This window comes from Schistocerca serialis, chromosome 4 (assembly GCF_023864345.2).
Source record: "Schistocerca serialis cubense isolate TAMUIC-IGC-003099 chromosome 4, iqSchSeri2.2, whole genome shotgun sequence".
NCBI lineage: Eukaryota > Metazoa > Arthropoda > Insecta > Orthoptera > Acrididae > Schistocerca > Schistocerca serialis.
This window is the reverse complement of record NC_064641.1, coordinates 860,471,195-860,497,054: the sequence shown is the minus strand read 5'-3', so window position 1 is coordinate 860,497,054 and position 25,860 is coordinate 860,471,195. Positions and strand designations below refer to the sequence as shown.

Sequence of the window (25,860 nt, the reverse complement as noted above, 5' to 3'; positions counted from 1 at the left end):
CCCCCCCCCCCCCCCCCCCCTCTCTCTCTCTCTCTTTTTAAAAGTGGCTATTGAATTACGAGGAGTGTATAATAACAGATGCAACTCCAGCTTGTGAATGGGAAGTAAATAAAGACATGACATTGAGTAATTTAAGAATGAGAATTAATTTTTCACTTTTGAAGTAAATTAAATTGGGTCCAGGCTTACACAAAAAAAACAGCCCCTCTGAAATGTATTCAAGTGACCACATGAATCTACCAATCCTGATATATGTACTGTAACTCATCTTTTATCACTGCTTTCAAAGCTGCTTGCCATTTAAGTCTGATCTGAGATGAGGAAAAAAAGAAAGAGATTATATTAGGGCTGTGTGGAGGATATGACTGAGTCACTCTCTTGTCACTGCATTGTTGCAGTTTAAGCACTGATTAGATGGTCCAGTGCAAGGAACTGTCATTGGATGTCTTCAAGCATGATCTTCAAAACTGACTCTTAATAGGGTTTCATAATTGTTGAATGCTTATAATTGATAAACCATTTGATTAGTCAAAGAAATGCAGTATTAAAATTTCCTGTGTGTAGAAATACTCGGTTTTAAATCCAATTTGAACCTTGCTGTTCCAGTCTTTTCAGGGTGTACCTAAATCATTCCATGCTGATACTAAGATAGTCCCTGAACAAAGACAGTCTGTCAATGGCCACAGCTTACCATTAACTTGATCAGATAATGTAAACTGAACTTTAGAACAAATGTTCTTTCAAATTTGCGAATGCTTGGTCATTGTGTTTCTACTCTGAGAGCAAAGGAAACCACAGATACTTACAAGATTTTGACCTGTTCAGTAAAGTGGAAAAAACATTCCAATATTTGTAGGGTTCTTCTTTGTGTGTCCCTTCTGCTCTTCTTCCAGCTCCTTCAAGAGAATAATTCCATAGTTCTGTGGCACAGTTGTAAACTTTTATTTTGGACAATTTATGGGACTTATTTACTCAAAAAACAAGACTGAAAGCATTTGAGTTTTAGGACAGTGTCCTTCTTTGGAGCTAATGAATACAAAACATGCATACACAGGTATGGCTTTATTGTCCCTGCTGACTAAATTGTACGGGTGCTGTAACCCAACTGGGAATCACATGCAAAAATGCTGGGGGCACTGAAAGCTGTTCATGGGAAGTTGAGATTGTTGCCAGTTGCTGGCTGTTGATGTTGCCGAAACTGTTCAGAGTTGATGATAGTTTGGACAGGTGCAACAATCCCAGGTTCTAGAGCACCAGTTACAACAGCTGGTGCCACTAGTGCTGTTGTTTCAGGTGTTTAATAATTTCATCATCAATCTGGATGTGAAGACCACTAATATAGCTTGGCTCATCCCACAACTAATGTGGTGTTAAAGCTCTTCCATGATTTATTGAATTCAGTAACAAAGAATAGAATAATATAGTACACATAAAAACAGTAGCTGAAGATACAGTTTGAAGAAATGAATAACAACCTTTTTTGCTGACCATTGAAATGTAATCCTGTCTGTGTGTAATTTTACCTAGTTCCTATCTTCATTAGAAATATTATTCTTCTAATTACTTGTAGAGAATCTACACAAGTCCTATCTGGCATGTTTCACGAGGGTGGATTGAATGTAAACAAGGTTTATTGAATCAAGTGTCCAAGGGTACATGGTGCATTTGGGCTTCTGTGGTTACATGGAAAGCAATCCCTGTGGAGGAGAACTAACATTGGAATGCCTCATCCTCCGGGCATTCACCAACCTCTGTGATGAGCGAGAGAGATGCCCGCTATTGCACAACACATCTTAATCAAGTTCGTTTGAATGTGCATGTTAATGGTAGTCACATTTGTCACTCTTTCATGGTCATGTGAGAAGTGTTGGTGTAAGGAGTTCAAGAAAGGACAAAAATGTGTTGAAAAAATAGCACACTTCCACCATCCCCACACCGTCATCATACCACTAAACATTGAGGCCACTCATTAACTTTTAGAAGGTGTTCAGTCTCAAAGTTGGTCAGAAACATTATATCTGTTATGAAAGTGATCAGTCATTCAGAATGAGTTGGAATTCCAAAAAGTGTCAGTTTGTTGATTTTTAAAATTGCTGAATGGGTAATACAAGCTGCAGTTCTTCACGCACTTCTCATGTCGTGTGAAGGAAGAGGTGATGGGTTTTTGCCAAAAATTGTCCCATGTATTGAGACTTGGATCCGTCATTACTCATTCAAATTGAAGAAAACTATAATCAAATGGTGCAGGCATGGAAACTGGGTGGTGGTGAAAGCTTGTTGTCTGCTGTTAAACTCACAAGCACAGTTTTCTAGAAATGAAAAGGCACTCTGGTAGTAGATTCCATGCAGTAACATCGGGCTTTTAATGCTGCTTACTATTGGATTCTTCTTTGGCATGTTCAAATTGGATACCGTTCAAAACAGAACAGAACCAAGGCTGGAAGTATGTTGCAACATTGTAACAAGGCTAGACCCACAAACATCAACTGATGTTCATTGACCTGCCTGTGAGTATCCAGCCTGTAGCTCAAGGTTGTTATGTGTTGGTGCCACATATTTTACCTGCTCAAGGAAGCTCTTGGTGAACTGGTGGAGAGTGCTTCTTGACCAGTGCAGAGGTACTACAGTTTGTGTGCAGTTGGCATTAGTGTACTCATACTTTCTACAATTTTGTTGTTGTTGTTGTGGTCTTCAGTCCTGAGACTGGTTTGATGCAGCTCTCCATGCTACTCTATCCTGTGCAAGCTTCTTCATCTCCCAGTACCTACTGCAGCCTACATCCTTCTGAATCTGCTTAGTGTATTGATCTCTTGGTCTCCCTCTACGATTTTTACCCTCCACGCTGCCTTCCAATACTAAATTGGTGATCCCTCGATGTCTCAGAACATGTCCTACCAACCGATCCCTTCTTCTAGTCAAGTTGTGCCACAAACTCCTCTTCTCCCACATTCTATTCAATACCTCCTCATTAGTTATGTGATCTACCCATCTAATCTTCAGCAGTCTTCTGTAGCACCACATTTCAAAAGCTTCTATTCTCTTCTTGTCCAAACTATTTATTGTCCATGTTTCACTTCCATACAATCCATACAAACACTTTCAGAAACGACTTCCTGACACTTAAATCTATACTCGGTGTTAACAAATTTCTCTTCTTCAGAAATGCTTTCCTTGCCATTGCCAGTCTACATTTTATATCCTCTCTACTTCGACCATCATTAGTTATTTTGCTCCCCAAATAGCAAAACTCCTTTACTACTTTTAAGTGTCTCATTTCGTAATCTAATTCCCTCCGCATCACCCGACTTCATTCGACTACATTCCATTATCCTCGTTTTGCTTTTGTTGATGTTCATCTTATATCCTCCTTTCAAGACACTGTCCATTGCATTCAACTGCTCTTCCAAGTCCTTTGCTGTCTCTGACAGAATTACAATGTCATCGGCGAACCTCAAAGTTTTTATTTCTTCTCCATGGATTTTAACACCTACTCTAAACTTTTCTTTTGTTTCCTTTATTCCTTGCTCAATATACAGATTGAATAACATCGGGGAGAGGCTACAACCCTGTCTTACTCCCTTCCCAACCACTGCTTCCCTTTCATGTCCCTCGACTCTTATAACTGCCATCTGGTTTCTGTACAAATTGTAAATAGCCTTTTGCTCCCTGTATTTTACCCCCGCCACGATCAGAATTTGGAAGAGAGTATACCAATCAACATTGTCAAAAGCTTTCTCTAAGTCTACAAATGCTAGAAATGTAGGTTTGCCTTTCCTTAATCTTTCTTCTAAGATAAGTCATAGAGTCAGTATTGCCTCACGTGTTCCAGCATTTCTATGGAATCCAAACTGATCTTCCTCGAGGTCGGCTTCTATCAGTTTTTCCATTCGTCTGTAAAGAATTCGCGTTGGTATTTTGCAGCTGTGACTTATTAAACTGATAGTTTTGTAATTTTCACAACTGTCAACACCTGCTATCTTTGGGATTGGAATTATTATATTCTTCTTGAAGTCTGAGGGTATTTCACCAGTCTCATACATCTTTCTCACCAGATGGTAGAGTTTTGTCAGGACTGGCTCTCCCAAGGCTGTCAGTGGTTCTAATGGAATGTTGTCTACTCCGAGGGCCGTGTCTCGACTCAGGTCTTTCAGTGCTCTGTCAAACTCTTCACGCAGTATCATATCTCCCATTTCATCTTCATCTACCTCCTCTTACATTTCCATAATATTGTCGTCAAGTACATCGCCCTTGTATAAACCCTCTATATACTCCTTCCACCTTTCTGCTTTCCCTTCTTTGCTTAGATCTGGGTTTCCATCAAAGCTCTTGATATTCATGCAAGTGGTTCTCCCTTCTCCAAAGGTCTCTTTTAATTTTCCTGTGGGCAGTATCTATCTTACCCCTAGTGAGATAAGCCTCTACATCGTTACATTTGTCCTCTAGCCTTTCCTTCTTAGCCATTTTGCACTTCCTGTCGATATCATTTTTGAGGCGTTTGTATTCCTTTTTGCCTGCTTCATTTACTGCATTTTTATATTTTCTCTTTTCATCAATTAAATTCAATATTTCTTCTGTTACCCAAGGGTTTCTACTAGCCCTCGTCTTTTTACCTATTTGATCCTCTGCTGCCTTCACTATTTCATCCCTCAAAGCTACCCATTCTTCTTCTACTATATTTCTTTCCCCCATTCCTGTCAATTGTTTCCTTATGCTCTCGCTGGAACTCTGTACAACCTCTGGTTCTTCAGTTTATCCAGGTCCCATCTCCTTAAATTCCCACCTTTTTGCAGTTTCTACAGTTTTAATCTACAGTTCATAACCAATAGATTGTGGTCAGAGTCCACATCTGCCCCTGGAACCAAACATTGCATTAAAACTGACCAGTAGTAAAAGTATGTACGAGGGTTGGATGAAAAGTAATTGGTTTTGGATGGGAATATTTTAATAAATCAAATGCAGAAATAATCCATAGAATGTGATCTTTAATTACCAATATTCACTTTTCCACATAATAACCATCCAATTGGATACATTTCTGACAACGATAAACAAGTTTTCTGAAGCCGTGACGGAAGAAGTCGACATTCTGTTTCTGCAACCACAGTCTCACAGTTCTCTCAATGTCTCTGGGTCGTAATGGTGTACCCACGTTTTGTCTCCTGTCACAGTTGAATGGAGAAAGGTGTCACCTTCATTCTCGTAACGTGAGAGGAGTTCCTGGCAAATTTCAAGTCTGTGAGCTTTCATTTCAGGAGTCAGCATCCTGGGTACCCATTGTGCACAGATCTTCCAATAGCCAAGCAAAGCAATAATGTGACCCATATGTTCTTGTGAAATGCCGATTGTGCTTGCAGTTTCTCTCTGGGTGATACTATGATCGTCCTGAATCAATCTGTCAACGTTTTGCTTGTGAAACTTGGTGGTTGCTATCACAGGACGTCCAACTCTTTGTTTGTCATGCAGATCAGATGTTCCTGCCTCAACATACTCGCCCAGTGATGCACAGTGTTCACATCATCACAATCACCATAAACTGCTTTCATTCTCTGATGAATTTCGTTTGGGGTGACACCTTCTGCTGTCAAGAATTCAATGAATGCATGATGCTTAAATCGTATTCTCTGACCGTCTGGACAGGGTTCCATACTTTGCACTGTAACAACACAACTGTTCAATACTAAGGCTTCCCGTGAACTGGAGATGTAGAGAAGAGGCTACGGAACAAGCCAGTACCTGCCGCATACCGATGCTGCCAACTGTTGAAGAGTTACGAAGGTCGAGGCATTACTCTTCAGTCCACCCTCATAGATAAGCAATGAAACAGTAAATGTGAATCAATTTTGAATAATAAAAATTTTATTATGAAAGGCTCATTCATGTTTTATGCATTCTCATATTTATAGTACGCTGTTGGACTGCAAAATACTGCCTCTGGCAGAAATATTTGAATATTAGAATGTTACGAAACTATTAACCTTTCTCAAACTGATGCAGACTGCGTAATTCACACATTCAACTGTCCTTGTAAGCGCAATAGATCTTGTTAATTTTTTTGTCTGTATATTTTTTATGTTCATTACTTGTTTCATAATGCCTCATCATCAAACATATAACCTCCTGAACTTTCTTGTATAATGACATATTGGTTAAGTTATTAGTGTTCAGCAATTTTTATTGAATTATTTTCTTACCACAAATTTTCAGGGCCGCGAGTGCTGCAGTGACTTGTCTATAACTTTCCATGGAATTGAAGCAGATAAAATATATCTTTATGACTACCTGCTCAACCATCTGAGAGTCTTCAGGCATGGCGGCCATCGTGGAAACATGCCACCTGTACTTAGCACACCAGAAGAAGAAGTAAGTCATTATATGTTTAAAATGCATTGTTCTCTTTGTCATTTTAGGTTCATCTGCTACCTACTTTTTAGTTTAACTATGCCCTGTCTTTTGTTAACTTGATTTAAAGAATATAGCCACATTCAAACAATCAATGCTACTAGGAACTTTATTTCATGTTGCAATTCACATAATTCTTGGGCCTCTGCACGTGATATAAATTAATCCAGTAGGTCTCCAGATATTTACATCATTGCGTAAAATAAAAACCTGTAACAAAATAATCATAATTTTGTGATATTAGTGTTCTTATCTATTCTTTCATTGCTTTACACAATGTACGGTTGCTTACTTTACTTTATTTTTTCATGTCTGGAAGCCAAATCATAGTCTTTAAGTCCAGTATTGTACGACATCCAAGGCTTCTTTCCTATCCAGCCACAAACTGTCATGGTTGTATCTGTAGGGACAGTATAGAGCAGCCCAGGAGGTGTTCCATGTCTTGCACAATTCCACAACCACACTTGTTGTCATCCACATTGCCTTGACCCCACCCTGTTCTAATGTGGTTCAGGTTCCTCAGTGTTTCCAGTTTGTTCTGAAACTGCCAGACACTACCTGTGCTGGTGGATAGTCAGATAGTGGTTCTTCCGTGGTCTGACTTAAGAACCTTTTACGGCGTCTCAGTCATCCAGGCTCTTACTGAATGCCAAAGAGAGTATGACAGTTGTCAGTAGTTGGTCTGTGCATCTTTGTAAATTCATGAGATGATTTTTGGGAGCTGGGACTTGCAAGATCAGTAGTTTTGTAGCACTTTGCTGGGTTGTGGGTTTCATACGCCCCATTGTTATTCAACATGTTTCAATAAGGGTTGTGTTGACTTTCTTTGCGTGGGTAGATTGGGTCCATACAGGGCAGGCGTATTCAGCCATAGAGAAGGGTAATGCTTGTGCAGTGGTTCTCAGTACAGGAGGGTTTGCTCCCCATCTGCTATTTACGGGTTTTGCAAAATATTGTGTCTGGAGGACACCTTATGATGAATCTTTTTACACTGGTGTCGATATGTCCGAGATCTTTCCAACATCACACCTGTGTGTTCCAATGTGATATTACTCCAAGAAACATTGAGCTTCTGTGAGCTGTGCTTGCCAGGTCATCTGCATGTAGGAAATACTTAATATAATTAGGTGTTGGCTGGTTGTTAAGTGTGTAGTTTAAAAAGGAAGTGGGCCATATAGTTGAAGGAATGGGCAGAGAGGAGGTGGTTTTAATTTCTCAACTGAGACGTCTGCATTCAAATTAACCATTCCCATTCTGTTTTAAACTTTCCTGGGCTTTGTAAGGGGGATATTGTGCTTAATTTTAAAGATATGGTGAGGTTTTTGGGTCTCACATTTGGCTGTAAACTTGCATGGTTGCCACACCTTAGGGATATGAAAAGATGTCCTGGAAAGCACTGAGCATTGTAAAATATGTTAGCCATAATTCATGTTGTGCTGACTGAACTTGTCTGCTCCAGTTTTACAGGGTCTTTGTGTGACCCTGGCCTAATTATAGTGCACAGTGTGTGAGAGTCTGTATGAGGCCCTTATATATTGGACTTTGTGTACTATGAAGGAATTTGGCTAGCCACTAGGGACTTCAGAACCAGCCCCATAGCCCGCATCTCGTGGTCGTGCGGTAGCGTTCTCGCTTCCCACGCCCGGGTTCCCGGGTTCGATTCCCGGCGGGGTCAGGGATTTTCTCTGCCTCGTGATGGCTGGGTGTTGTGTGCTGTCCTTAGGTTAGTTAGGTTTAATTAGTTCTAAGTTCTAGGCGACTGATGACCTCAGCAGTTGAGTCGCATAGTGCTCAGAGCCATTTGAGCCAACCAGCCCCATACCAATCCATGCTGAAGCTAGTGACCCACCACTTCACATCAGGTGATGACTCCTCATAGTGCAACAATCCTCTAAAACACTGTCCATGCCATAAACATCCTTGGCCACTAATAGAAATGCTATTCCATCATTGACAACGAGCAATGAGGCCCTATGGGTTTTCCTCAGAGCATTGCCTTTAGGAGATGAAAGTGGCTGGTTTTAAAGTTTTGCACCAAGGTTGGAGAAGATCTCCACCATGGCTCCTGCAGGGGCCCAGGGTTATTTCAGGCTTGACTCATAATAGGAAAGACTGCACTCCATATTTTACATTTCACTCTGTTTCTTAACAATTTAGATAGGCATCACAGTTTTAAAGTTGCATACCTTGGTGGCTCTAAGCAAGAGGATTCCCTTGGCCATTCAGTAGCATTTTGTGATCATGTCTTCAGGATTCATTTTTGCTGTGAATATATTGTAGTTACCGCAGAGCTACATGTGATATAGAAAGCAGATGAGGCATTTTTAGGGCAGACAGTTTTTCACCTGCTCCAATTCCATTAGTGCCCTCCAACCATTGCAAATAAACTGTTCCAGCTAACGTATGACCAACTGTACTTCATTCAACAACAGGGGAACCTGGTGTGTTTCTACCGTGTACCAGGGCATGTGGGAATTTGGGGAAGTGAATAGGCAAGCCAACCTGCCAAGGAGGCCCTCAGGGAAGGAGCTGTGACACTATGTGTCATTCCCCTGCAAGTTGTCCTTTTGGTGGTGAATCAGAGATCTGTGCAATTGTGGGAGGAGTGGCTGGAAGTGAGGAACAATACACTGCACTTGGTGAAGCCAGCCAGCTATCTATCTAGCTGTGGCCTTGCTCCTGCCAGTCTGGCAGGATGAAGTGGCCTTGACCCACTACCAAATTGGGCACTGTTCCCTAATACATGGCTTCTTCCTCTGGTGAGAGAACCCCAGCTCCCTCCCCAAATTTCTGATGCCTTGAGCATGCAAACTACTGTAAGCAACATTTTAACTGAGTGCTGCATTTTGTAGGGTTGGTGCATAAGTTCATAGTGTTTTTCCATAAGTTTAATAAATTCAACAGATACACATGACAGAGACTTTAGTTGCCAATGTATTCTTCTTCACTATTTACAACTGTCTGACAATGCTGGGGTAACTTTTCTATTCCACGGCTGTAGAAATCACATGGTTTTGACATGAAAGAACTCATAGAGTCATGTTCAGAGCACATTTTCATCTGGAAAGGAAGTTCCTTGAAGATTTCAATAAAGAGTGGAAAAGGTGAAAATCTGAGGGCCCATGATCAGGCGAATAAGGTGGGTGCAGAATGACTTCCCAACCCAACTCTGTATAGTGGTTTTTGTCAGTCTAGAGAATGCAGGCAGGTGTTATTGTGGAGTAGCACCACTTCACACAGTCTTCCTGGTCGTTGTTCTTGGATTACATCTGCAAGACATCTCAGTTGTTGACAATAAATGTTAGCAGTGATGGTTACACCTTGGGGAAGCTATTCATAGTACACCTCACCATCGCTGTTCCACCAGTTGCATGGCCGAGTGAGGTGGTGCAGTGGTTAGCACACTGGACTAGCATTCGGGAGGACGACAGTTCAAACCCGCGTCCGGCCATCCTGATTTGTGTTTTCCTTGATTTCCCAATATCACTTCAGGCAAATGCCAGGATGGTTCCTTTGAAAGGCCACAGCTGACTTCCTTCCCCCATCCTTCCCTAACCCGATGGGATCAATGACCTCGCTGTTTGGTCCCCTCCCCTGAATCAACCACCAGATGCATAACATTCTCTTTTGTGAATGTACATGCAGGTCTTCGTACAGGACGTTGCTGCTTTGTATGAGCTCAACCATCCCTTTATTTTCCTTATGTTAGCATAAAGACACCCTTTCTCGTGTCACCATACAGAATAGGAATGGTCAGTGTTGTTCACGAGCCAGTTGATGCCAAGATAGCAGAAATGCACCCATGGCCACCTGCTGATTTTTGGGATTTTGGCTTAGAACGTGTGGCATCCATACATCCAATTGCTGAACCTTTCCCATTGCATGCAAATGTGACATGATGGTGGGAGGATCACAGTGCATCACATCTGCCGTGTCTCAAGTACACTGACCTTGATCATTGTGAACTAATGTGTTTAAAGTATCTTCATAAAAACCCAAAGGTCTTTCTAAATGTGGAATCATTAATGTCCAAAGGATCCTCCTCAAAATGAGAAAACAGTTTTCTTGCCATGCTCTGTCCAATGGCATTATCCCCATACAAGGCGCAAATGTTTCTGGCTACCTCTGCTGCCATCACCACTCTGATGAACTCAGACAGAAAAATATGTCGCAAATGTTCAGATTTCTCAACTTGGCACTCCATTTTCTAGCATCCACAGCACCTCTCACCATCTCGAAATGACATACAGACAATATGTAAACCCAAATAGCAACAGTGAACTACAAATAGAAAATGACAATTATGATAGGCTGGCAGAAGCAAATTTAGGTGAGTGATCTGCCCTCTGTTTCAGCTGAAAACAAGACAGTAGTCAAACTTTTAAAATTTTGAGAAGTGTCTGGATTCCAGCTTTAGCTGTTAGGCTGGAGATTGTAGTGTGCTGCAGAGCAGCTGGCTCAGCCCTTTTATTCCAACAATCAGCCAACCACAGTTATTTCTGTGTAATTTTAACCCATTCCATTGCTTTTATCCTTTTTACTGTGAGATTTTACTCTACATTGTGATTTCCATTGTTTTGTGTGTGTGTGTGTGTGTGTGTGTGTGTGTGTGTGTGTGTGTGTGTGTGTGTGTGTGTGATGTTGTTGCTGGTTTTATTATTATTATTATTATTATTATTATTATTGAAAGAGAAGGTGGTGGTCCGTACATTTTTCTTTGTATTTCATATTTATTAATTTTGTGATCCTTAGCCACTCTCATCTCTTAAAATTTTAGTAAGGACACTAAAGACCCTGCTGTCATGCACCCACACCACAATATCACCACCACCACCACCACCACCACCATCAGCAGCTCCATTTCGCTTGTGATTCCTTATTCTTCCCAGAGGCAGGTCTGGCATGTTCTTCATCATTCAAACTTGTTTGACCACACTGAATGTCTGTGTTACCTAACCTTTGTCTCATACGATGGTGTGTTGTTGTCATACATTTCCACCAATTCAGCGTGAATTTTTACAGCAGTGGTCTTCTTCAAATATAGAAAATTAATTGGCATGCAATACTCCACTTTACCAACGGGCAGCGCCATTTCGTTTAGGCTCCTGTAGAGATGTGCAACAGTACTGTGGCATGGTGATTTTAGTGTGTACCAGACTGCAGACATGTAACTGTAAGCAGGCAAATACTTAATTATGTAACTTTATTTTTACAAGTTGATAATTTAAACTTTGACTTTCCCTCATATTTGCTGCCATTGAAAATTATGTATATAGTAAAACCCGAGTGGACTGGTCCAAAAAAGTGTAAAATGCAGGAAAGCGTAGGACACACAACAAGCAAAAATGTGTAAATTACCCTTTCTTTATATTGGTCAAAACATGAAATTAAAACAATTTAAATTTGTGTATTTAGAAAAATTTGAAATAATTATTATTTTTTCTTTCTAATAACAATTAGCTCTACTTGTCTCTCCACAGTATGCACTTTTTGCACATTTGTATGACAATCAATGTTAAAGGTTGTGATAATGTCAAGAAAACTTAAAATACAGAAATGTTGTAACACAGAATTATTAATGATGGGAAAGCAGTGTATTGAGAGAATGGTACTTCTCTTGGGACTAACAAAAATGATCATGAAAAGCAGGAAAACATTAAATACAGGACTGTAAAAATGGGGTTTTATTGTATCTGTCATGAGTGTGCTTCTCAACTAGCTGTTCAGATGAAGTATTTGGTATTGGTTCATAAAATTTCTCATCCACAAACCACTTAAAAAACTGTAATTATTCCAGTCAGTCATCTATAGTGAGAACAGAGCGATTGGAGAGAGTAGGTGAGGTTTTCTCTAGAGTTTTCGTTTGCATCTGACATTCAGTCTGGTAGACTGACTGTCGGAAGGACTGTATTATGAGTTTACACGTATCCCTGATTCTGAGCCTTAACAATATAGCATGCAACTTCAATTTTTATCTTGGGTGATTTGTGGTTCTTGTCTACTGTGATGAGTCCACCACCTATATGTGCTCAATGTACACTTAAATTTACCAAAAAAGCTCACTGCCATCAAGTTTGGTTTTCAGTGAACTCTTAACACCTAATTTTACGTGAGCACTGCTTTTTAGGGTTGCTTCAAACTCTGGGCCTTTGTTGCAAATGCTTTGACTGATGATCACTAGGATTTTAATAGATTCACTTGTGGGAGGGCATTTCTTTGGGGTCCCCTACTGCTATCATTATCAAGACTGAATGGGGAGTTGCCTAATGAAGAATCCTTCTTCAGCTTCTGATGAGTAGTACACCCTGACCGATGTAAGTGGTACTTAGAGTTCCCAATCTTATCACCCAAGGCTAACAAGTCACAACCCAGCTTGTCATAGAACCTGCGAAGTCTCTATTTCAAGCCTTGTACTCAATTCAAAATCTGGAAACAGTGCTGTAGATTGTGAGCTTTGTTGAAATCCTGTGAGCAAGGTTGGTCTTCTCAACCATGTCTGCCAGTTTCTGGAATGATCAAAATATGACGTCAGAGCCTAGAGGAAATGCATTGCTTATCCCAAAAATGTGCCACATTCTGCAGTTGGTTGCACCTTATTCTCTCAATGGCTGCCCAAGCAGCCTTTTCGGCATATTGAATGAGGCCTCCAGGCATACACACAAAGTGCACAAGGTAATCCTGTCCATCCGTTGCTGGCATTTCGCTAAAGGGTACCATTATTTGTCATACTTTCAAACTGCCAGTAATTAAGACACCTGTCCCTTTGTGCTTGCCTCCCCCTGACATGAGTTATAACAGGCTTCCCAGGTGGTCAAGCATGTCACATAGGCTCGGTTTCAGTTTCAGTGGAAGACAGCACTTCAAACTTGATGATGGATGCAGTACAGTGAGTTCTCTGGACCCTGCGTCACATGCACAGGCCATCCCTAGACCTACCACTGGTGCACTCCTCACAGCTAGGTTGTTGAGCTGTGATAGACTCCCACATTTCCTGGGAAGGAAGACATTATTTATGGTGAATGATGGTACATGAGGTATCTTATTCAGTACACCTGGTAAGTGCCTCTCAGTAGCCGTCCCAACAAACCCTTTTGCAGCAGTTTGAAATCACTTGACATGAATTAGGGTGATTCCTTGTAACTCTCAAACAGCAACTAACACAAGTCTCTGTATGTTGTGAGACTCCACTGTTGACTATAGAATGTCAAATTAAGCAGCTTTCAGCCATCTTCATTTTCAAACTGTTATTTCATTTGGCTACCAGTTTCGGCAATTACTACGCCATCTTCAGGCCCCCTGACCGATATGTAGGAAGATTCCAACCTTGGTCCCAGTCGGAATAGGGCCATCATCCAAATACTGATATCTGTAGATTTTTGCTTGATACAACAATTACTGCAACCATCATCTGCCAACTGTTAGATGAAATGGAGGTCTACCTAACAGTCGGGAGATGATGATTGAAATGATCGCTGTATCCAGCAGAAATCTACAGATACCAGTATTTGAACAATGGCCCCTATTTTGGCCGGAACCGAGGTTGGAATCTTCCTACAAGTAGGTAAGAGAGGCTGAAGATGACGTAGTAAATTGCCGAAACGGTAGCCAAATAAAATAACAGTTAGGAAATTAGACGGCTGAAAGCCATTTGATTTGACATTTGCAACTAACACAGTATAAACATATCTGAGAACAGCATTCACTGTGGTGCTGCATTATGGCTGGTGCAATGTTTTGTTTTAAGCTGAGCTTGATGATTCCCTTTTAATTCCTGGATCTGCTACACCAACAAGATCACAAGTTATAAAGCTAATGGCACCAAATAAAGTGATTTCTGTTATAACGAGAGATAAAAATTAATTTTTCCCAAATATACTTGAAACTTTGAGTCTAGAAATTTTGTTTTGTAGTGGGTATGCTCAATATAAACCTTTATTGGGGGGGGGGACTAAATGTTACACAACGTAACAGTTACAATATGCACAGAACACACTGTTATGATTTAGCAGCTGACTAAACAAGAGCTATTTTTGCATCATGATTGTATACTGTCAGACACTTCCTCAGAACAAAATGGTCAGTACATAGGAATAAGGTGGAAATGTTGCACTAATTATGTAAATACCTACACTGTGATTAAGGGGAAACTATTTTATGTCCATACTGTAGCTCACATATTGTTCACCATATTTTTAAAAAAATGTGGTCTGACTATATTTTATGGTCCAGGAGATATCCTCTGACAATATTTGTTGGCTATGTCATAATTTGTATTTCCAGATTGTAAAAAACCTTTAACAGATGTGTATTTGGACAGGTTTGGAAATCCTTTCTAAGGAAGGAAGGCCACCCTGTTGAAAATGTTTCTGCAGAAGAATACTTCAGGCTGTGGCAAGACAAAGTATCTGCACCAGATGACTTCAACAAGCGCATCCGTAGTGAACAGATGTCACATTTTTTTGAAGGCTTGCTAAGTGCTGCTCAAGGAAATGATTCAGTTAATGAATAACATTTGTTTGCAATATTATTGCCCAACACATCACAGTGTAACTTGTCTGTGATAATTAAGTAGTGATCAGATGTGTAATTTTGTAAGATAATGACATGTCTTTTGAGATACCTGTTATGTTTCTCTTCTTACATGTGTGTTTTTGTTTAGCAGTAGATATAAGGGAAGTTCATGGAAAGACGTACATCCATTTTTTTCAACCTTTGTGTGATTAAGACAAAAACTGCCGTCTTAAACTTCCAATTTTGTTATGTTAGTGAGGCTGTGCTTTTTAAAAAAAAAAAGAAAAAAAAAAAAAGAAAAAAATGACATACACAATACTAGACTGCCACTGATGGATATTAATAACTTTTTATGGCAGTGACTTGAGAGAGATGTATCCTAAATTCTCCCAATTTCTATACTTGTCTCACTTTTGACAGCTGAAAATAATTTTGAAAACATATCACTCTCATTTAATGGATTATAATAAGATATCCAGATTTTATCTCTTTTGAAGATACTCCATAATTCATTTTTCATATGTGCAGTATAATGATGCCAATAGAACTCTCTCTCTCTCTCTCTCTCTCTCTCTCTCTCTCCCTCCTCTAACTACTTAGATGTGAGAGGAATTGATGTATTTTGATCAAATGTTTGTGAAAGTTACAATGATAGTGCTCATCAGGATGACATCAGTTTTTCCATGTATGACGTGCCAGAATTTTGTTTTGTTATTATTTTATTAACTCTATCAATATTTTGAATATTGCTGTGTTGTGAACAATCAAAAGTAAGGTTTGCATTTCAGTCCTTATTTTCCATTATTAAATTAGCAAGTCAGATGGAACCTTGAACCCATGGTGTGCTTCGGTTTTCAGGCACTTCAGTAATGATCTAAACTGTACCGGATCTGAAGTAACAAATATTAGCAGTACAAAAATAATGTCTCTTGAGGTCCAGTGCAGTCATCTGTTGAATCAGAAGTATCTGACCTATTCACTTTCTCTTTTCTCCACAAGTGTGTCCAAACGTTGCATACAGAGCTTTTCTCAGTTGATACAAATGCACTCACAAAAATTATTTTAATGATTTTGAATGTTTTAAAAAAATGTGATGGGGATCTTTTACAAGCTACTTTACCACTTAACAGTAAGAACAAAAAGTTTTTCCAAATGGTTTGGGAGCTGTGTGCCTTAAAAAGATGCTGAAGGAAGGATCATAAGCAGCATCCTTCAGGTAAGGGAAGCCCAGGCATAGACAACTATATCAGAGCACTGTAAGATCATATTGGGAAATAACTGTCACCAGTAATTCTGACTTCCCGTTTTACATTCCAATCTCCACCCTCCACCACATTCCCTTTTTTCAGTGTGTGTGTGTGTGTGTGTGTGTGTGTGTGTGTGTGTGTGTGTGTGTGGAGAAGAGAGAGAGAAGAATGAATTATCATTTGGCTGTGCTGGCAGAGGCAAATTTATATAGTTTTAGTGTTGTGGTTGTGAAGCCCACGTCCGTCCACTATTGACTTGCTCAGTATTATAAGTGCCTTGTAGATGTTAGCATTTTAATAATAGTACATCCAGTTTAAACTATTTTTATGTAAAACTCTGAAATGTTGCTATTATGTGTTTTAAAACATTTTCTGTTATTTTTGATTTGAAACAACTCATTTCTGATCAGTATTACTTACACAGCTATATATATATGTTCAAGCACACTTTTTTAAAGAAATGTTTCCTATACAGAACTTATATTTTTTTAGTATGCTAAAAGCAAATTTTGTAAACTGTATGTAAAATATTTATTTTATGCAATAACAGCTCTCTTCTCACACATTTTAATTGTCATGGTGCTTTGTATACTAAGAGTGCTATAAAGAAAATGTTACTTTACCATTAGAGAATTGTTGTGAAAAGATGCACTGATGCAGTATGTTCACAGAGATTGACAACAGAAGTGTGAGGCCACCACTTGTAAGAAATCTTCACATTTTTTTTTTTTTTTTTTTTTTTTTTTTTTTTTTTTTTTTTTTTTAAAAAAAAGTAGTACAGACTCAGTGAAATGTTAAATTATGGAATTGGTGAACAGTCAGTACCCTTTTAAGCAGCTGCTAAATGACCAAATTCCTGACCACATAATGAGGAAGCTGCTGCCTTCAGTAAGCGTTAGCTGATTTCATTACTATTTATATAGTAATTTAGTATCATGAAATATTTTCAATAAAAGTGTCCATAACCTAAATGGCAAACAGTAATAAACTGGCTGTCCATCTTAATAACACATATAACCATTGAGCAAAAATAAGAGGTTATTTCTTCCACACCCCTAACCATCCATTGTGGTTTGAGAACTCACATCTGTTTTAACATTTTGATAGTAACAAAATGATTTTTTTTCTGTCAGAATATTTCCCAAAAGGAGGACACTTCTATTTCATTCATATTTTATTGGAAAAATGTAGCCCATTCTGTGTTCAGTTCATGTAGAGAGCTCTTCACTTTATTTCCAATCAGAAAATCAACCATGAATACTGAATTTTGTGTGCATAGCAAATGATTTTCATATGATAACTTATGCAGAAATTCTCTTAACATTTAATTATTAATCTACATTCCAATCAGTTTATTTTTGTAATACATTGTACTGAAAAGCTTTACTGTACTCTACAATTGTAGTAAACTATGTAAATGAAGAAATTCCAGTTGGAACTTAATTTTATAGATGCCCTCATGACTGGGAATTAAATATTGTGAAGCAGAATGTTGAAGCAATATGAGAAGGAAGAAAAACTTGTGAAGTCTGTTTGAATAAAAAGTTTCTGTTTCTTTTCTTATTTAACAGTTTAGAAAGGTGTAACTCTCTCAAATCAAACAATTGTCGATGGTTTTGGAAATCTGTAATTATTTTGACTATAGGAAAAAATATGTTTATAAAAGGCAGTAAAGCTTCATGCCAGTTTAAGTAATAGCCATTTAATGTGCCCAATGTATTTCCTTGCTTCTGAGACTTAATCTGTACTTATCATTAAAAGTTTATGTACTCTCAAACATCTCCATTCACCAATTACATAATATTATTACAAAATACTCCTGAATTTATAGGTTTCTTAGAAAGTTAAATAAAGTTGGAATGGCATTTAATATTTCTTTATTCATTTACATCCCACTACATTATGAAAGTAACAATATTATGAAAAGGATAGTTGCTACTCACCATGTGGAGATGCTGAGTCACAGATAGGCACAACAAAAATACTGTCAGAAAGTGAGCTTCGGGCCAACAAGGTCTTCATAAAAAATAAACAACATGTCTATTTTCGACAAAGGCCTTGTTGACCGAAAGCTCGTTTTCTGACAGTTTTTTTGTTGCGCCTATTTGCAACCCCGCTATATGGTGAGTAGCAACTGTACGTTTCATAATACTGTTACATTCCATCCTGGATTTTCCATTATTTGATTTTAGATAATGAAAGTGATATATATGGGAAACGTTTCTGTTCTATTCACTGTGATATGTTGAGTAAGTGACAAGTCTTTATTCCTGAAAATTGTTGTCCATAACTTGAGATATAAAAATGAAATGGTAGATTAGTTATAGTAAGTTAAGCATACATTCACGAGAGTAAGAACTTGAACATTTTGAGACTTTCACACTTCTGATGGTTGATGAAACAATTATCAGATCCAAAACACATAAACATATTTGTTTTTCAGAGGAATATATCAGGATCAATTCTGTTCTTAACATAAATCAATGGCTTTTCAGACAGTATAAGAGACAAAGGAAAAATTCTTTCTGCTGCAACAGCAACGTTATAGTTACTGATAAAACACCAGAATGCGTAGATCAATAAGTATTGAACTACCACTGAACACAAAAAAAAAAAAAAAACAAATGGCATGGATGTCAGCATAAACACAGAAAAAAACTCTTCACATTAAATATAAATGATAAGTCTGTGTGGAACAAGAGCTGGTTTGGACTTAACATTTCCATGGGCAAATGTTAAACAGTATTTTCTGTTGGGGATTAAAATTGTTTGATAATGTGCCCAAGGAGGTGAAGGGAATAAATAAAATATTTTTTTAAATAATAGATATTTGAAATGTGATCCCAAAATTAGTTCAGTAGAGAAAATTCTTTTCAGAACATGTTATGGTAACTATTCTCACTGCTTTTTGATTGTTGGCCTCAAAAGCAACCAGTGGTGACTCGTGAGGGTGGACTGACACAATTAAAATATCTGTCCTAAAATTTAAACCTGAAAAGTGTATTAATAATGTTAACAGTTTGGTCACTCTCCATTTTAAAGAGGTAATGTGGGGTGGGGAGTGGAAGGGATAACAGGGTAGGGTTGGGGAAGGTGTAGTGATGCTTGTGGGAGAGTACAGGGACGGAGACTGAGTGAGGTGGTGCAATGGTTAGCGCACTGGACTCACATTCAGTAGGTCGACAGTTCAAACCCACATTCAGCCAGCTTGATTTAGGTTTTCTGTGATTTCCCTAAATCGCGTCAAGCAAATACCGGGATGGATCCTTTGCAAGTGCACGGCCAACTTCTTTCCCCAGCCTTTCCTAATGTGATGGGACCGATGACCTCATTGTTTGGTCTCCTCCCCCCAAACCATCAGGGACATGGTGGGATGCTAGGTGCAGTTGGGAGCTTTGAGAGGCAGGGGGGGGGGGGGGGGGGGGATGGAAAAGAGAGAAGTAGAGAAGGGGAAGTAAAGACCATTGGGTCATTGGTGGAATAGAAGGTTGTGTGGTGTTGGAGGGGGAGCAGGAAAGGAGATAGATTGGTGCAGGACAAGTACTAACAAAGACTGAGGATGGGAGGGGGAGGAGCTAGGGTTATGGAAATGTAGGATATATTGCAGGGAGATTTCCCACCTAGACAATTCAGGAAAGCTGTTGTGGGAAGGAAGGATCCAGATGGTGCAGGCTGGGAAGCAATCACTGAAGTGAAGAACATTGCATTGGACAGCATGTTCAGCAACTGGCTGATCCAGTTGACTCATGGCCACAGTTTGTCGGTGATGTTTTTGAATTGTGTAGGTAGGAACTCCGTCTGCAATGTATCCTATGTTCCCATAAATTCTCTGGCCTCAACCTTCTCTAGCTCCTGTCCTCCACATATCTGTACCTTTCCGTGCTCTCACTCCAGCACTAAACAGCCTTCTGCCAATGCACCCAGTAGTCTTTTTTTTTCCCCTTTTCTGCTCCTATTCTCCCCCCCCCCCCCCAAAAAAAAAAAAAAAAAATGAGAACCTCCTGGGTGCACCACTCTCCACCATTTCCCAGCTCACTGCCACAAGTAGCACAACACCTTCCCCCATCCTGATCCTGGTCTCGCTCCCCCTCCCCACACATGCCTTCTTTTTACCCCCACCACCCACGACAGATTGCTGGACACATTAGACACAGGACAAAAAGACCCAACAGCTGCTTCCCCTGGCCTGGTATAGGTTTATAGATGACATCTTTGTGGTCTGGACTCATGGTGAAGAAACACTCCTTAATTTCCTCCATAACCTCAACTCCTTTTCGAATCTGAATTTCACCTGGTCCTTCTCCAAAACCCTGGATGTTGACCTTCATCTTGTTGAAGCTCACATCCACACCTCTGTCCATATCAAACCCACAAACAAACAACAGTACCTTCACTTTGATAGCTGCCATCCATTCCACATCAAACGTTCCCTTCCTTACAGCCTAGGTATTTGTGGCAAACGTATCTGCTCCAGTGATGAATCCCTCAACAATTACACCAATAACCTGACCAGTGCTTTCCTCTCCCGCAACTATCTTGCAGACCTTGTCCACAAACAGATCTCCCGAGCAATACATTCCTCACCGTCCAACAACAATGTTCCTACCCCCAGACCACACAGAAGCATCCCCCTTGTCACCCAATATTGTCCTGGCCTCGAATACATCAACAAATTACTCCGCCAGGGATATGACTTTCTCAAGTCAACCCCTGAAATGAGATCATCCCGTGACAAAATTCTCCCCACACCATCCAGAGTTGCCTTTCGTCGCCCCCCTAACCTCCGTTACATCCTTGTTAAACCCTACAATATTCCCAGACTACCTTCTCTACCCAGCGGTTCCTATCCCTGTAACCGACCCCGCTGCAAAACCTGCCCCATGCATCCCCCGACAACCACCTACTCCAGCCCCGCTACTGGTAAAACATACACAATTCAAGGCAGGGCCACGTGTGAAACTACACATGTCATTTATCAGCTGACATGCCTGCACTGCACAGCGTTTTACATCGGTATGACAACAACTAAACTGGCTGAGCGCATGAACGGGCACAGACAAACTGTCCGCCTAGGAGATGTCCAATACCCAGTAGCGGAGCATGCCCTCCAGCATAATTCTAGGGACCTAGGGACCTGCTACACCGTATGTACCATTTGGCTTCTCCCACCCAACACCAGTCCCTCTGAACTGCGGAGATGGGAACTTGCACTCCAACACATCCTTTCATCCCGCCATCCCCCAGGACTGAACCTACATTAAACAACCTCACTCCCATTTACTCTTCAGTCTTCTCCTGTTTCCCTTTCCTCTTTAGCCATTCACGCATCTATTCATCCTACATAGTTGTGTTTATCTTTATACTGTATACCTCTTTACTTCTGCATGCATCCTCTTTGGTTTGAAGCTGGCACAGTACTTACAGTAGAATATCTTTGGCTTCCCTCTGACAACCATGCCTCCATCCTTGCTACTGTCCCTATTTTCCTTTCCCTGTTGCTTCATAACCTAGGTTGTGAGTAACTGAATCCACTTTCCCTTCTTCCCTTTCTTTCCCCTCCCTCCTCCCTGATGAAGGAACATTTGTTCCGAAAGCTAGGAACGTAAATTTTCGGTTCTGTTTTTTGTGTATCTATCAGCTGTACTGAGCTGAGGTAAGTTTTGGCCAGCCCCTCTATCTCTTTGTTAGTATTTGTTTCACATTAGACACAGGCGCAGTCTCACCAAAGTGGCCGGAGACTGGTCTTTTGTGTGTGCATCATGCTTGTGTGAATGTGTGTTTTGTACTTCAGAAGACCTTTTGGCTGAAAGCTAAAATGTATAACTGTCTGTTCTTTGTGCCTGTCTGCAGCTCAGTTTCTCCTCCATATGGTGAGTAGTGATCTATCATTTTCGTAATACTGTTGTATTTGGTCACCTACAATACTAAATGGCATCCCAGTTGCGGGTTGCCTGTCTAATGCGTTTCAGGGGCAACAATAATTTATTTTTCAATATTTCATAAAATTATTGACTGAATCTAAAATGCTGTCACAGCCTACTCATTAAGGCATATAATCTTACACTGAAATAGTAATTAAGAATCACAGTTATCCCAACAACCCAGACTTCGAAGCAGTGCTGAAAAGTAATGCCTCTGACATTTTTACATGAAAACTCTTAAAGCTTTTAAAATAAAACAAACATTATTAACATTCTAAATCTTTACTCTTCATGTCTTACATATTTACAGCCCTCTGCCACTAAAGGGCTCCGAATTTTAGCATGTAACATGGTGGCGTGTAACGTAACTATGTCGTGTGTGAGAAACAGTATGCTGTCATCAAGATCAAATTTGAAGATTTCATCCACAAATGGAGCATCCTCTCCATCAGAATGACAATGCCAGACCCTACACAAACACTGCAATATCTACAATGATCCGATGCCTTGGGTTCACAGTCATTGGTCATCCTCCGTACAGTCCCAACCAGGCCCCATTTGATTTTCATCTGTTTCCAAAACTGAAAGAATGCCTTTGAGAATTTCACTTTGATAGTGATGAAGTGGCACAAGCAGAGGGAGATTGTGGTTCTGTCAAAGAAGTTGAACATTCTACAGTGACAGTATCATGGGGTCAAATGTGTTTGTCACTAACGTGTCTATCTTGAGAAATAAATATATAGACATGAAGAATAAAGATGCTATTAGAATGATAATAAAGTTTGTTTTATTTAAAAAGCTTTAAGAGTTTTCACATAAAACATTTTAAGACATTACTTTTCAGCACATCCTCATATAGTCACCTAGTATTTGAGAATGGGGGCAGTTTCCATCTTCCAACACACTTTGCACATAATGTCAGACCTTTTTAAACTTTTACTCACTGGGGTCTGTCAGGGATGTATCTGGACTCTACCTGATCTGAAGGATAGCATACGATGACGTGTCTCTCTGACTACACCAGATATGGTGCAAGCAACTGTCATGTAGCTGAGTCAGGAGGCCATACTGAACACATCTGGCAACTTGTGACCCTATCCCGATAAATGAGCCAGAATTACTGTTATGTGTTTTATTGTCCCTCTACTTTTCCTGCACACATTCTGGATGCTTACAATGCCATGTTTCCATCTGGTGGAAGAAAGTGGACCTACTGTTCTCTTTTCAGCATACTCCACAAGTGTACTAATTAATAAACATACCCACATCTGTTATGTATACAGTCCACATTGCAACACTCGGGACACTGACAGTTTTATTATAACCACTCTTATAGTAATAGATTATTGATAATATAAAATACAAATTAAGTTTCTATGCTTTCCTTGTCTTTTGTTAAGGTATAGCTTGGCTTGATCCACATCCCCACATGTTCTCCTTGTTGAAAGGCTGTGTGGAACAAATGAATAAATGGATGACTAATTTTCTGGAGTAGTCTGCGCCCATTTTTACCCTTCCTCAACCTGTCCCTATATCCTTCCTTAGGAAGAAACTAATAATTATGTATGCTAGGATAGTACCACGTATTTTTACTTCTATGTGTGTCTGTTGCCAGTACCAAATGTTTTGCCTCTTGAAGGAAAGTGCGAAACTACAATGCATGAAGGAAGATTAAACTGTAACTACTATGGCAGCAATAGTGGGAAACAGAGAGAGAGAGAGAAAACAATGATTAGAAACATTCCAGCACTGGATTGCTGCACAGAATTTATACCCATAAGAATTTTCTGACAAGCCCCACTAAATAGACATGGCCTGAGATGTCACTGAAAGCAGCTCTGGAAACTGACTCATCTTTTGTTATTCACGGCTTTGCTTTTGCATTGTATGGCAGGCCACATTGATCTTCAGAACAGCTATTTTGGATAGCTTGCACCAGATTTTACACTGTTGCATAAAACTTGTGAATTAGAATGATCCAGTGGATTTGCTGGAAGATCACTGCTGGTCTAATAGAACAAAATGCAAAGGTAGTTGGTGTCCCATGTTTGAAAATTAATTATAGCTGTAGAAATTGTAAAGTGGGTCCTCATCTGTGGAATCTCTGATATTCAAAACTTTACTTACTGTTCCACCTCAGTATCATCATATTAGCTCCCATAACTATTCATTCCATCCTTGACTAGGCAAATATCAGTGTATTAAGTTTCATAAGTGTCCTTTCTTTCTCACAATCCCACTCTCCATAAGCATCAGCTATAGTTTTACACTATCTTTACAAGTAAAGCTCGGGACAACACATGGTAGATGTGACAGTGCACTCATTGCCACAAGGATACCTCAGATGCTCAGTTACCATGCAATATGTATTGAAATGCCTCAATATTTGCCAAAGAGAAGAAATGTCCCAAAAATTGAGGTAAAAAGACTTGCACCATATAGTGAAGCTGCAATGAATTTCAGAGAGTACAACTACTACGTACATTTAGTACATGATAAGCTTCTACAATCATTAACTCAACTTCAAATATCAATGCTTTATTGGAAGTATAAATTACTAATATAGGAATCAACTTCTTTGTCCACTGGTGGACATGTACTGTGACACATGAGACTAAAACTGGAATGAAAAATAAGGTAATTTAGTCAAGAAAGAAATCTGTAACCAATAAATAAGGAAACAGAAATTGTAACTGTAAGATCAAATACCAGGAAAACCATGCAATGGAAATTGAATCTACTCAGTTAAAGGGAAAGACTAATGCAAATAAATATAAACCCAAAAATCTGACTACAGTTGCAGGTTTGAATCCTGCCTCGGGCATGGATGTGTGTGATGTCCTTAGGTTAGTTAGTTTTAATTAGTTCTAAGTTCTAGGCGACTGATGACCTCAGGCGTTAAGTCACATAGTGCTCAGAGCCATTTTGCACCAAAAATCTGAAAGTCAACACACTGATGACCTGTTCTAGATATGATTCAACAATGGAACTTGAAATATGTCAGAACAAAGATTCTAGATATAATGATTGAGGATCTTGACAATCACCTTGCTATTCTTGCTGTTGTAGAATTGTCATCTAATGGAAAGACAAATTGAGGAAGCACATTATCACAAGAATTTCTTTCATCCTCCAATGCAACATAATTGTTCAGGATTCACTGGAAGGAACCATGTACTTGTGTTTGCACTGTTTAAACCACCTCACTCCCATCTACCAAGAGGATATGGACTCTGGAGAAAGAACATCATAAATGGAAAGAGAGCTTAAATCTGAGTAATCGCATTTATAATTGATGTGTACCACTTCTCTACTCTAACGGGGCACTGTTCACTGTATCCATGGCATATATTAAGCCTTACATGCTCCTGGGCCATGTTAAATGGCGAACATCTCAGGGATCTCAGCATTCGTTTGCTGGATACTGGCTTGACAAACCTGGGTTTGTAACTGTAAGCTCTGGGCATGCTTCAGCAACCGCCTTGTAGCATGGCTGTAGAGCATTCTGTGTCACAGGGGATGGGGACCTTGGCTTCACTGTCTGGGTTGCAAGAATGGTAAAAATTACTATCTTGATATTCATCTTTAAGTCCCATATATTACCTGGCTATGTGAAGGCAGATTTCTTACCTCTTATATAAGTCCCCAATCCTATGTGTTGCTTTCAATATCAGAGATTTGGGCACATAATTCCAGAGAGCAAAGGGAAGTCAACCTGTGGAAAATGTGGTTCAGATGCTCACGATCCAGGCTCGCTGTACACTCAGTTCTCTTACTGTGTT

General features: G+C 39.7%; 1 protein-coding gene across 1 annotated transcript in view; it reads left to right on the top strand.

Moving 5' to 3' along the window:
• LOC126473499 (glycoprotein-N-acetylgalactosamine 3-beta-galactosyltransferase 1-like) overlaps positions 1–16,882 on the top strand; it is a 44,379-nt gene extending 27,497 nt beyond the window's left edge. Inside the window, exons 3-4 of the mRNA XM_050100585.1 lie at positions 6,205–6,360; positions 14,717–16,882. Of these exons, the coding sequence (XP_049956542.1) occupies positions 6,205–6,360; positions 14,717–14,908 (348 nt within the window). The 3' untranslated portion in view covers positions 14,909–16,882. The remainder of the gene's footprint in view (positions 1–6,204; positions 6,361–14,716) is intronic.
• The last annotated feature ends 8,978 nt before the right edge of the window (positions 16,883–25,860 follow it).